This window comes from Hordeum vulgare, chromosome 1H, assembly GCF_904849725.1.
Source record: "Hordeum vulgare subsp. vulgare chromosome 1H, MorexV3_pseudomolecules_assembly, whole genome shotgun sequence".
Classification (NCBI taxonomy): Eukaryota; Viridiplantae; Streptophyta; class Magnoliopsida; order Poales; family Poaceae; genus Hordeum; species Hordeum vulgare.
Window position 1 is genome coordinate 515,135,985 of NC_058518.1, and position 13,016 is coordinate 515,149,000.

The 13,016-nt window shown below is 43.9% G+C and overlaps 1 protein-coding gene across 1 annotated transcript; it reads right to left on the bottom strand.

The window, feature by feature from the left end:
- Window positions 1-5,810: 5,810 nt before the first annotated feature.
- Window positions 5,811-11,957, bottom strand: LOC123403139 (casein kinase I-like). Its single transcript, XM_045097105.1, has 10 exons — window positions 11,459-11,957; window positions 7,827-7,971; window positions 7,681-7,777; window positions 7,532-7,601; window positions 7,169-7,317; window positions 6,967-7,062; window positions 6,760-6,836; window positions 6,586-6,650; window positions 6,380-6,443; window positions 5,811-6,234 (listed from the first exon to the last, which is right to left on the bottom strand). The coding sequence occupies exons 1-10, from the start codon at window positions 11,955-11,957 to the stop codon at window positions 5,949-5,951; spliced, it is 1,548 nt and encodes a 515-aa protein (XP_044953040.1). The 3' UTR covers window positions 5,811-5,948.
- Window positions 11,958-13,016: the final 1,059 nt, after the last annotated feature.

Sequence of the window (13,016 nt, forward strand, 5' to 3'; positions counted from 1 at the left end):
TTACACAACATCATCAAAACACGGACCAGCTCTAACTTGCGTCGGATTGTTCAATGGATCGGCGCATTGGCCAATATTATCTACTTCAGCATATCAAACGTAACATGAGAGTTTGTCAAGGAAACATCCCTCGTGAAGCTACAATTTGAGTCGGTCATTATTGAACCGGCAATTCAAAGCAAGCAACAAAGGAAAAGGAAAGTGGTCCTGGAGGAACCACGAAAGCCGGGCCACCCGAGAATTAAGCACGGGTCAAAAATCCATCATCAACTGTCAAATCTTATGCCGGTTTATGCCACAATCAAGTATGGAGAATCTCAAGCCGCCTCCTTGAGTCGACTTAAGACTCGGGGGCTACATGGACATGGCTCGGCAGACTCATCCCAGACTCAACTCGGATGAATAATTCCAGAACCCCGGGTTGTTACAGAAAAATTAAGCCGGTCTTGGGGGCTGTTGCCTCATTGACGAGAAGATTTCAAAATCGCCCAAGAAGACAAGTCGACATGATGCGACCGCCCAAACATGGGTGCCCGACCTTATTGGCGGATGATTCATAAGCCGTTCAAGCATGGACGCTATCAGTATCAAACAAGATAAGTTGCCACGATGCACTTGTTCAAACATGGGTACTGGTAAGCCAAAGAGGACCAAAGTTACCACGTTGCACGGTTCAAACATGGGCGCCTTATATGATTTTGAGGATTAAGTCGGCTTACTTGGGGCTACTAGTCCCTAAGTCGTTTTGCAGTAAGAACGTAAACGCTTCTATAATCCTATGTCCGAATTTTCCCTAATCATAGGTCACTTGGGGGAGCCGGCATATGGAAAATAGTCAAACCATGGGTTCACTGAACTTGCTTCACTGAAGCCTGACTTGTGCCTGATCCGTCAGCCTAAACAACAAAGGCTGTTTCAAAAGCCTCTTTAGGGTAGCACTAGAGCCCTGCAAGCTCGTCCTAGCCTGCCGTGGCTCACTGAGTCGGCTTAACCTTTTCGGATACCACTAGAGCCTTGAGAGCTCATCCTACCCGTCGTGACTCACTGAGTCGGCCGCCATGACTCACTGAGTCAGCTTATTTAAAATAACTTGATGCCATACTATGGTGTTGCCATCATTGTTTTATCATATACATGCATCATATTGCATTGCATCATGCATCATACATACATATCATGCCGGTCTTCAAACCGGGTCAAAGCATAAATTTTTGCAGGAGCAAATAAATCTTTAATAGCCAATATGGCTGGATTTTCATCATGGTTTATCATAACCAGTGTTCAATGATTGGGGTTTTTTTAAAGTCAGCTCGGAAGAATTGATTATTTTCAAAGAGCTGCCCTATCACATATAATGTCGGGTCATCTAATTGACCGGCTCTTGGATTTCTTCAACTTGTGCTCTGTAGTAAACTACAACACTTATGGATTTCTCAACCATATATTTGCCGAGTCACATTGCAACCACGGCCAAGGATTTCTTTCATCACAAAGGTATCATGAGAGTGGATATGATTCTACGATGGAAGGAATAGTCCCAAGTCGCTTCAGGCACGCAACCCGGCACTTGGGGGCTACATTATTCAAATCAATATTGCATCAAAGTATGAAAGTCCCAAGTCGCTGCAGGCACGCAACCCGGCACTTGGGGGCTACATTATTCAAATCGATATTACATCAAAGTATGAAGGTCCCATGTCGCTGCAAGCATGCACCATGACACTTGGGGGCTAATGCAATCCGCTTTTCAAATCATCACATCATCAAAAGACCCGGCTACCTCAAGGAGATAAGCCGGCCCTGGGGCTACAAGTCGCTCTTTATTTCAAATATGGATTCAACGAAGAACCGGCTCATCATTTTTATAATGACCCGGCCCTTGGGGGCTACACATTGTTGCTCAAGGTTACATCATCAGATTTACAAAGTCTGTGCTCATCATTGCATAATGACTCGACTCTTGGGGGCTACATCATATGATGTTTTACTTTCAAAGGAGAATAATATGGAAGTCCCGAGTCACCGCAAGCAATCGACCCGGCACTTGGGGGCTATAGTACTCAGTTGTTTCATGGATCATGAGGTTCAAATTGAAGATTCTCCTCTACGGGTTGCATATGGCCATCTGGCTCGGCGTCCGACGCTTGATGGTATATGGTGACTCGGATCTGGTGGTTAATCAAGTGATGAAAGAGCGGGATGTGAGGAACCCTTCCATGACTGGGTATTGCAACGCAGTGAGAAAGCTTGAGAAAAGATTTGAAGGTTTAGAACTCCATCATGTTCCTTGATTGAAGAATCAAGCTGCTGATGATACCCGACCCATCACACATTGATGAGCCGGCCCTTGGGGCTACACCAGCTGAAGCTTTATAAGTATAAGATGATTACAAGTCCCAGGCTGATGCAGGCAAGACAACCCGGCACTTGGGGCCTACATGGTGAAAGATATTATTGCAAATCTCCAAGTCATCATGAACTGCTAAACTTGGAGCTTGGGGGCTACAGGTAATATGGATATATCAAAAATTTAAAGAGCATTTTCAAAGATGACAATTGTTTGACGGGGCATTGCCAACAATCATGACCCGTCATTATCAATCATAACCCGCCAAAGCAAGAGAAGTCGGTTCAACATTATGTGGATTTCTTATTCCCCAAATTTACATCAATCCAAAGCATTGGAGTCCGACTCAATGGCATATATATATTTTATTGCAAAGGATACGTACCTACGAGATGATTGAAGACGGCTCGAAAAAACCTATGTAGAATAGCCTTGAGTTGCACGTGGCAAAGTTGTGGCTCAAAAAGCCCTAAACCACCACTATATATAGGAGGAGGGGAGGGGCAAGCCTTGAGTCACAAGGGCCTCAAGGTGCGCCGGCCGCCAGGAGGAGGAGGACTCCTCCTCCAATTCGGTTTGGGAAGGAGGAGTCCTCCTCTTCGTTCCCACCTCCCTCTTTCCTTTTTCTTCTTCTTTTCTTTTGGTATTTTCTTATGTGGCGCCATAGCCCTCTTGGGCTGACTCCATCAGCCCAATAAGGACTTGGTGCGCCACCCTAGGGCCTTGGGCTCACTCCCGGGTGGGTGGGCCCCTCCCGGTAAACACCCGGAACCCATTCGTCACTCTCGGTACACTGTCAAAATTGCCCGAAACTTTCCGGTGACCAAATGAAACCATCCTATATATCAATCTTCGTTTCCGGACCATTACGGAAACCCTCGCAACGTCCGTGATCTCATCTGGGACTCCGAACAATATTCGGTAACCACGCATATAACTCAACTATACTAAAACATCATCGAACCTTAAGTGTGCAGACCCTGCGGGTTCGAGAACTCTGTAGACAGCATCATCGAACCTTAAGTGTGCAGACCCTGCGGGTTCGAGAACTACGTAGACATGACCCGAGGCACTCCTCGGTCAATATCCAATAGCGGTACCTGGATGCCCATATTGGATCCTACATATTCTTCGAACATCTTATCGGTTGAACCTCAGTGTCAAGGATTCATATAATCCCGTATGTCATTCCCTTTGTCCTTCGGTATGTTACTTGCCCGAGATTCGATCGTCGGTATCCGCATACCTATTTCAGTCTCGTTACCGGCAAGTCTCTTTACTCGTTTCGTAATACAAGATCCCGTGACTTACACTTAGTCACATTGCTTACAAGGCTTGTGTGTGATGTTGTATTACCGAGCGGGCCCCGGGATACATCTCCGTCACACGGAGTGACAAATCCCAGTCTTGATCCATACTAACTCAATGAACACATTCGGAGATACATGTAGAGCACCTTTATAGTCACCCAGTTACGTTGCGACGTTTGATGCACACAAGGTATTCCTCCAGTGCCAGTGAATTATATGATCTCATGGTCATAGGAACAAATACTTGACATGCAGAAAACAATAGCAATAAAACGACACGATCAATATGCTACGTTCATAGTTTGGGTCTAGTTCATCACATGATTCTCCTAATGATGTGATCCTGTTATCAAGTGAGAGCACTTGCATATAGTCAGAAAACCTTGACTATCATTGATCAACTGGCTAGCCAACTAGAGGCTTGCTAGGGACATTGTTTTGTCTTTGTATCCACACATGTATCTATGTTTTCATTCAATACAATTATAGCATAAATAATAAATGATTATCTTTAAACAGGAAATATAATAATAACTATTTATCATTGGCTCTAGGGCATATTTCCAACAGTATCATGGCGTCGTCACTGCCAGTGCAAAGAGCGTGCCTGAGCCACCTGCCATTACACTTGTCGCCGCCCACACGACAAAGAGGAAAAGCCACCACCACGGCCGTGGTGTCCGTAGGAGAGCCAACCATGCTGACTGCCATCTGAGGTCGCGACCCCATCATCTATATCTGAGACACCACCACCCGTCCACATCACAGTGCACCAAGCATGGTAGGAAGAGTAGAAGGCATCTCCTTTCACTCCTAGCCCGACATCAGCAACGGAGAGTGGGCTGATGCCTCATGGCAGGAGGTGCCCATGCTTGCATCCCCATCCAGTCTCGATGGATCGGGGGGAGACACAACCCCGTGACTACCAACGTCGTTGTTGAGTAAACTAACACGACGCCATGCCCATGGCCTTCCCGCAGATGTGTCCGACAAATGTAGCGGTGTCCCAACCACCAGCATTAACCACTATACCCATGGGGAGAGGACCTCATCCAGTGGCGGAGACAAAGGATGGCCAGAGTGGGCCATGACCCACCCTGAACTTTGAAAATAGTTTTTATGCCATATAGGAGAAAGGATAAAAAATAAAAATAAATTATACTTATGTATGTATAATAGCATTGCTGGTCCACCCTGATTCAATTGGCTAGCTCCGCCGCTGACCTCAAACTAAGAGGGTGTTTGGATACTCTCTAGTCATGTGACTAGTAGTAGTCAGACTAGAAGTTTTTAGTCAGGCCCTGTTTGGAAGGTGACTACTACTAGTCAGCATTAAATGTCTCTGTATTAAATTATTCTCATTTATCTCCCTTCCATTGGCGTGCCAGCATGGGAGAATGAGCTATTAATTGGAGAAGAGACTTTAGTCACTTTTAGTTGGGGGTGGGGTGACTAGGGACTAAACTAGTTTTAGTCACCCATTAGTCAGGGGTGTTTGGAGGTTTACTGACTAAAGGTGACTACTACTAGTCTCTAGTCTCTAGTCTCTAGTGATCCAAACACCCTCTAAGCCTAAACATTGCCTACCGAGAGCAGAAGCTCTGGTCCGCCAGGGGCCATCTCTGTCGTGCAAGTAGCCCGCACCGCCTTCCCTAACCCAGAAGAAGGGAGGCGCCACTCCACTGCTGCCCGCGCACTCCCGACTTCGTTGAATAATTTTATGGAGTTTAATAAGTACTAGTATTTTTTAATACAATGCATATGTGCATATATACACTCATTTCTACTCCCTCCGTTCCTAAATACTTCCTCCGTAAACTAATATAAGATCGTTTAGATCACTATTTTAGTTATCTAAACACTTTTATATTACTTTACAGAGGGAGTATAAGTCTTTTTAGAGGTTCCACTAATGGACTACATACGGATGTATATAGACATACTTTAGAGTGTAGATTCACTTATTTTGCTTCGTATGTAGACACCTAGTGAAATCTCTTAAAAGACTTATATTTAGGAACGGAGGGAGTAGAATTTAACATTCTTAGAGCACTCATGATGTTTCATACATACGTGCATACACTCATTCCTGGAATTTAACATACTTATAGCATTCATGATGTCTCAGTACAGATTAAAAACGCCTTCCCTTCAAATAAACAAAATCTTGCTTGCATATATAGCTAGTCGCGAAACAAACTCGGCAACATGCATGCACAACCTGTAGTCGCCGGTATCCATGGCTAGCTCCTGGATTGCATCCTCGCTCTTTATCTTTACAAAGAGAAAACTCAGTACCGGTAGTCGTCGTCTTTGTAATAATGGCGGGGAACCATCCAATCATAAACATAGTCATACTCCAAGCCTTGTCGAACGAAAAGGTCTTTGAACAGCTTCCTGAGGTAGCCATAGTCGGGCTCGTCCTCGAAACCCAGCGAGCGGCAGTAGACGAGGAAGGACGCAAATTCGGTTGGATGCCCGCGGCAGAGCTCTTGAGGCGATGTGGCCACCTTCATGTCCTTGATCATGTCGTGCGTCTCCCTGTGGTTCCCGGCGTCCGCATCCTGCCATGGGAGGCTGAGGTCGACAGATAGCAACAACAACGCCATGCATGCATGCATGTGTTAGTTACCAAGTGTGGATCGATTAACTGTTGCCTTATGGATTAATGGTAGAGATTGAGTGCAGGGAGGTTAAGTTCTGTTGGAGATCGAGGACTGACCTTCCTCGGAGGAAGTAGAGCAGCATGTAGCCCATGGATTCTAGGTCATCCCTCCGGCTTTGCTCTGCGGGGAATTGTAAGTTGGGTGTCAGATTTTTGCAATGTCGAATTTAACCCAAAGGCAGATCGAAGCTCCAAGGGAAAACAACCGCGCCGAATAATAATATATATCATGTGCATGTAGATCGAATGAGATAAACCCTTACCGATTCCGAGATGGTTGTTTATGCTGGCGTATCTCGGTGTTCCTTGCAGGCCCATCATGTCATCCCTGCATTTGGTTAAATCGACCAAAAAAAATGTATACACATGTTTTGTTCCAAACTGTTGCCTTATGGGTAATAATTAAGAAGGCATTACTATCAAAATGGTATGTGCACCTGTATGGGATGTGCTGCTTGCCGTGCTTGGACATCTCCATGTACTTCCTCGCGATTCCGAAATCTATAAGATGAACCTAAGAGGTGTCGAAAATACTTAGTACAAAACAAGTAAACATATACGTATACCTGCTTGCAATGATCCATGCAATGAATAATATGCAACGATCTATGAACTACAACTCTACAAAGTAGGTAGGTAGGTACCAGATTGGCGCTCTTGCCGCGGCCCATGAGGAAGTTTTGCGGCTTGATGTCCTTGTGTAGGAAAGAGTTGACATGGAGGCACTCGACCCGATCAATCTACCCAAACAAAAACACAAGACGCGCGTTAACTAATAACTAGTAAAACAAAAACATGGTGCATATATACAGTACATGTTAATTGCATTGCATTGCAGAGGTGTACCATTTGGTCGGCGAGCATGAGGACGGTCTTGAGGGAGAAGTTGGCGTCGCACGACTCAAAGAGCTCCTGGAGGTTGGCACCCAACAGGTCCATGACCAGGGCGCTGTAGTCGCCCTCGACGCCGAACCACCTCACATTTGGAATCCCGGCTGCCAAGCACGTACACAATTATTGCAAGGATTATATATATATATATATATATATATATATATATATATATATATATATATATATATATACACACACACACACACACACACACACACACACACACACACACACACGTATGTGTGTGTGTGCAATTGCAAACAAAACAAAACAATTAATACAGTATTAAGCAGGGGGTGAATCAGTATTATATACTTTGTCCTTGGAGTTGCCTGTAGACCTTGGCCTCGTAGATGAGCTGGGGGAACCTCGCCCTCAGAGATTCCTGGCATTAAGCAGCACTTGTGATATATAGTTAATCAAGAAAATTGAAAATAAGAGGAGGAAGGAAGGGGCTCACGTACGAGCTTGATGGCGACCTCCTCCTTGGTCTCGGCGTCCGTGCCATGGTAGATCTCCCCGAAGGAGCCGGTGCCGATGATGGGGCCGACGCGGAAGACGGGGCCGCCGTCACCGTCGCCGTCGCCGGTGGAGATGGCCTCCGGGACAGACTTGAACTTGCGGGGCGGCGGCCTGCTGCGGCCGTGGCGCGCGCTCCCGCGTCCTATCATGGCGGCGGCGGAGCGATCCGAACGTGCGCCGTTTGGGGTCTCCCGATTTGATGGACGGGCCGACGTACTTACTAGGAGTACTTGCTTATAAATTACCGACGTACTACGTAGAGAAGGCCGGCTCCGACTTGGACCCCGATAAACATCACGCTTTTTATTCTTCCATTTTATTATAAAATCAGGGGTTTTGTGCAAATATGTATGAGTTTGTTTTTATCTTGTTAACATGCACACGCACATATACATACACTCACCTAAAAGAGGTGATAACACTAGTAGAGTCTCAATTTATCATCGATGATCACTTTGGTGTCTGAACTTGAAAAATACATTAAACTGATTTTATAACTTGGCTGTGTGGTTTAAATACGGTTTAAATCACGTCCATATACATGACTAGGCATGTCAGCATGACGCGGGATCCATTTATAGTGACGATCAAACTAACATAGAAATTGTACGACTCAATGACCATCAGATCCCACCTGTCAGTGAACAACTGAAATTAATAAAAAATAAAGATATCTTGGTACTCGAACAGGTGTATGCTATCAATGATCCGTCCTAACCACATAACCAAGATAATTTTGTTGTATACTACTCCCTCTGTTCCTAAATACTTGTTGTTCGGGAGAATTGGATTAGTTCTCTCCAACAACAAATATTATGGCACGGAGGGAGTATAAACCACTCCTGTTTATTTAACTAACTCCACCGCAGAGTAAAATGGGTTGCAATGAGTGTCACCCATTTTTCACATGTTAGTTATTTTTCTTCCTTAGAAATTACAAAAGTACTCAAACTATAATTACAATATTAAGAACACATTAAATTTAATTATAAAAATTCATGAATTTAAATAATAATAAACAATTAATAAAACGGTGTTGGATTTTTTAAAAGAATTTTCATATATAATAAAATAATTTTACAATTTCCAAAATTTTATACATTTTGAAATGTTCATCTAATTTTCAAAATCTTCATCTTTAAAAGATATATCCACGTGCTCCCTTTTTAGAACTTTAGCTTTTCCCTTTTTATGTGACCCTTCCACATGTGCTCTTTTTTCGTTTTTATAAATTTTAGAACATATGTAATATATTGTAATAGTAATCAAGATAAATCTAGAATCTTATTGCCTTAAAATATTTTTAACTATAAAAATGTATGCATGGTTTAAAATGTGTTAATTTAAATATAAGAATGTATAAAATCCTTGGGGCACACTAGGTTGTTATATATTGTTTTACACATATTTTAAAATTTATTTTCATTCAAAATATATATATATTGACAAACACATTTACTTTATTAAAATACATGGACACTTTTTACAACTAGAAATACATTTCCTAAAAGCATGAACACTTTATATACTATCTGAATATCTTGTAATTTCCAAAATAAGAAAGCAACTAACAGATGGAAAATGGGCTGCTCTAACTTTACCCCCATTTAACTCCACGGTCTTGTGAGGTAGATAAATTGTGCTAGTGATGATGAATAGACAATAATTTTACCTCTTGGAAATGGTTACGCAGGTCGTTCGTGGAGCACAGTCCTCTGGTTTGAATCCCAACCTAACCATTTATTGTTTATTATAGTTGTGTACTAACAGGTGGGACCCGATGGTCAATGAGACATACTCTTTGTGTCAGTCTATCTGGCAGTACAAGTGGGCCCTGCGCCAAGCTGGCATGTCTAGTCAGTAATACATACGTATCTAGACATGATTTGAACTGTATTTGAACCATATTGCCAAGTTTTAAAATCAATTCGATGTATTTTTTAAGTTCAGGCATCAAAATGAACATCCATAACAAGTTTGGGCATCATTGGTGTTATTACCTCCACCTAAAAACGCTTGCACACACCCTACCCTAGAACTCTGATATAACATCATGGTTTTTGTTCTTTGATTCGGTTAGAAAAATCAGGGTATTTGTGCAAAATATGTGTTTTTCATTTTTAGCACGCAGACGCTCATACATGTGCACCTACACTCACTCCTGAGAATATGCGCACGCACACCCTACTCCTATGAGCATGTCTGAAAAACTAAGCCGACACATCATCTCGAGAGATTAGCGAAGTCACCACATACGCTTCTGTAGGCGATGAGAACGTGTTTTCCACTGAATGTATATCGTCGAAAGACCTGTAATAAAATCAGAAAAATACAGGAAGTGAGCCTAGCTCACTTGGCTAGTGGAGTGGATGTACAACTCAGCCACACAAGTTCAAATTCTCACGGGCGCGAATTTGGGTTCTTATTATTAAAAAAAAAAACTCGATGTGGAGGGTTTCCCTTACAGTTTTCCTTCGAAAAAATCAGAAAAATACGAGCATCGGATATCATTATCCTTCTAACCATCCAACTATATATTGCTTTGCGTAAATCTGAGCTTTGGGGCAGTTAGTCTGCTATGTTTTTGTTAGGTCTTATACAATGCAAGATGCTTAACTGCTTAGAATTTTGCTAAGCAAGTGAGGTATTTACATAAATAAATTTGTTTTCTTTTAAGCACTAACATGTCAGAAAAACTTGATTTATTTTAACCAGTACCTTAGAGAGTCTTCCCACTCAAGGTATGCACTTTTAGCATTTCAATACATGGTAGTTTTTCTGCTATAATGCTAAATTTAGAGTCATTTAGCATCGCTATAGCTAGAGGCGGGACAGGGAGTTCTATAAATTCATCAATCTTCCTGTCCTTCCTTCATGTTTTTTATATGTATAATATGCATTGATGCTAATTTAATTAGGATGCATGATCAATGCATTGTTTTTTATGTCTCGACATGTATACGTGATATACTCCCGCCGTTCCTAAATATAAGACCTTTTAGATATTACACTATAAATTACATACGGATGTACATAGACATATTTTAAAGTACAAATTCATTCATTTTGCTTTGTATGTAGTCCATACTGAAATTTCTAAAAGGTCTTATATTTAGGAACGGAGGGAGTAACTAGCAAAAGGGCCCGTGCATTGTAACGAAAAAAAAAATACCGCACGTTCTTAATTTACAATAAGATGGTCTACAATCTAAGTAAAATAACATTACATTCAGATTCTACATATTTTTTAATTAAATTTCATATATAAAATCTTAAATTTGGAGTTACGGTTTAGAAGATATGGGTATTAAAAAAATTAGATATGTACTACGGGTTTAATGTCAGAAACGTCAAGGTTTTTTTATAAAATAATATGACGGACTAAGAATACTTATTTTCTTTATTAGTAGGTATAGATATTGTATGTGATACCTTATCGTATGCTTATTTTTTACTCCATCTGTAAACCAATAATATTAGATGTTTAAGATCACTATTTTAGTACAGAGGGAGTATTACTTTTCATGATTTAAGAAAAAAAAAGATCAATGAAGCTTAGCATCCCTATACTCCCTCTCACCCAAAGCAGCTCTACACCTTCCTCTTTCTTTCTTTCACGCTCGACCTAGGCCCCCCCCACCCGCCTCCACCTCGCCGTCGCCGGCCGCCCTCGCCCAGAGATCTGCCCCCTCCCCCTCCCCTCCCCAGATCCCTCCCTACCGTCGCCTCCTCGGGAGGCGGCCGGGTCGGCCCGAGCTCCTTCCTTTGCCAGCCCCTCCTCCCTCCTCCCCAACCCTCCGCCGTCGGCGGGCGCCCCCGGCCCTGGCCCAGGTGGTGTCGGTGGCGATGGGATCTCCTTTCCCCGCGTCCGTGTTTCCCCTTTCCGGGGCAGCTCGGCTTGGTAGCGGTCCGGTGACCCAGTGGTGGTGACCGGCGGCGGGTGAGGTGGCGGCACTGCTCCTTGGCAGCAGGGCCACATGGTGGCGTGGGGTGGCCGACAGCACGCTACCGGTCCAGATCTGGGCCCTGCAAGCCCCATCCGGGTCCTAGCAGGCCGGCACTCGGCGCGGTTGCTATGTCTTCTGCGTGGTGGGGAGGAGGAGCAGCTTGAAGGGGGGCGACGCCGATGGCATGCCTGTTGTAGCGCGATGGCGGGAGATTTACGAACTGAGGTCCCGGCCGAGCATGTGGGCCCACGGGCCTGGTATGCTCCTGCCATTGCGTCTAGTCGGCTATCGTCGCTGACTGTGGAGTTTGAGCCCTCCCGCATGCCGACGGTGTTTTTGTTCCTAGTAACGGCTCCTTTTCGTTGTTGTGCAAGCCTCACCTTGCGTAGTCGTGGTGAGACGGCGCGAGGGCTTCAAGAGTGTGTTGGCGCAGGGTGAAGGTCGGTTTTGTGGCAGGCTCCGGAGCGCCCGAGGTGCAGGTTGGGATCGGGGAAAACCCCTGTCGGCCCGGCCGACACCGACGTGGTGGCACCTTTGGGTGTCGTCGAACCTTCCTAGAGGGTGTCGGGGGTTACCCTTCCTCGCGCCTTGTCACATACCGAGGAAACCCTTGGCAGCAGCATCGTGATCGTCGCAATCCTTTTTGGAGGTGTTGATTGGTATCGGTGTTTTGGAGTCGTGGAGCTTGGTGGGAGATCCTTGGTGGGCACAGCGGTCGTGAGGCTTCTTCGTTTTTGTCAATCCGCCGGTGTCGGCATTTGTTGCTTTTGTATTTTATTTTTCTTTTATTTTGGGTGTGACTATGTTATTTCCGCCCCAACACTATTGATGGATGTCTTGGCTGGTTGCTTTGTAATACAAAACGGGGGGACTCTTTTTCGTCATACTTCCTCTCACCCGGTGTATTGGTGAAAGTGCGTTATATTGACTGGAGAGGGGTGAATAGGTGATTTTTACAATTTCATCACCGAGAAAATTCCTAGTGAGGAAAGTCCTCAGTTATGAACTGAGTGCAACAGAAATAGAACCAGACCACGGGCGCAAAAACGTCTATTGCAAAGTACTCAATGATATTTCAGAGATTCGGTTTGCACAAGTCACAAGTATAGGATAAGCAGGTGAAGATTAACTTAGGTGAAGAATTTGAGGTTGAGGAAATTCAGAGAAAGCCTTCAGTCAAATTCTTTAAACAACACATATGAAAGTTTTCAACATACACTTGAGGAAATGGGAGAGTTGAAGAAATAGAACCAGTAGCTCGATGAAGACAGTTGTTGATGACCCAGTTCCAACAGTTGTGACAGTTGTACATCTGGTTTGGAGCGGCTTGG

Excerpts from the sequence above, each read along its gene's own strand:
- LOC123403139 (XM_045097105.1), bottom strand. The coding sequence starts at position 11,957 with ATGGCAGGAGCATACCAGGCCCGTGGGCCCACATGCTCGGCCGGGACC. Across the intron at positions 7,602-7,680 it reads AGGAGGTCGCCATCAAGCTC|GAATCTCTGAGGGCGAGGTT; the intron begins GTACGTGAGCCC and ends GCTTAATGCCAG. Across the intron at positions 6,444-6,585 it reads AAACAACCATCTCGGAATCG|AGCAAAGCCGGAGGGATGAC; the intron begins GTAAGGGTTTAT and ends AATTCCCCGCAG.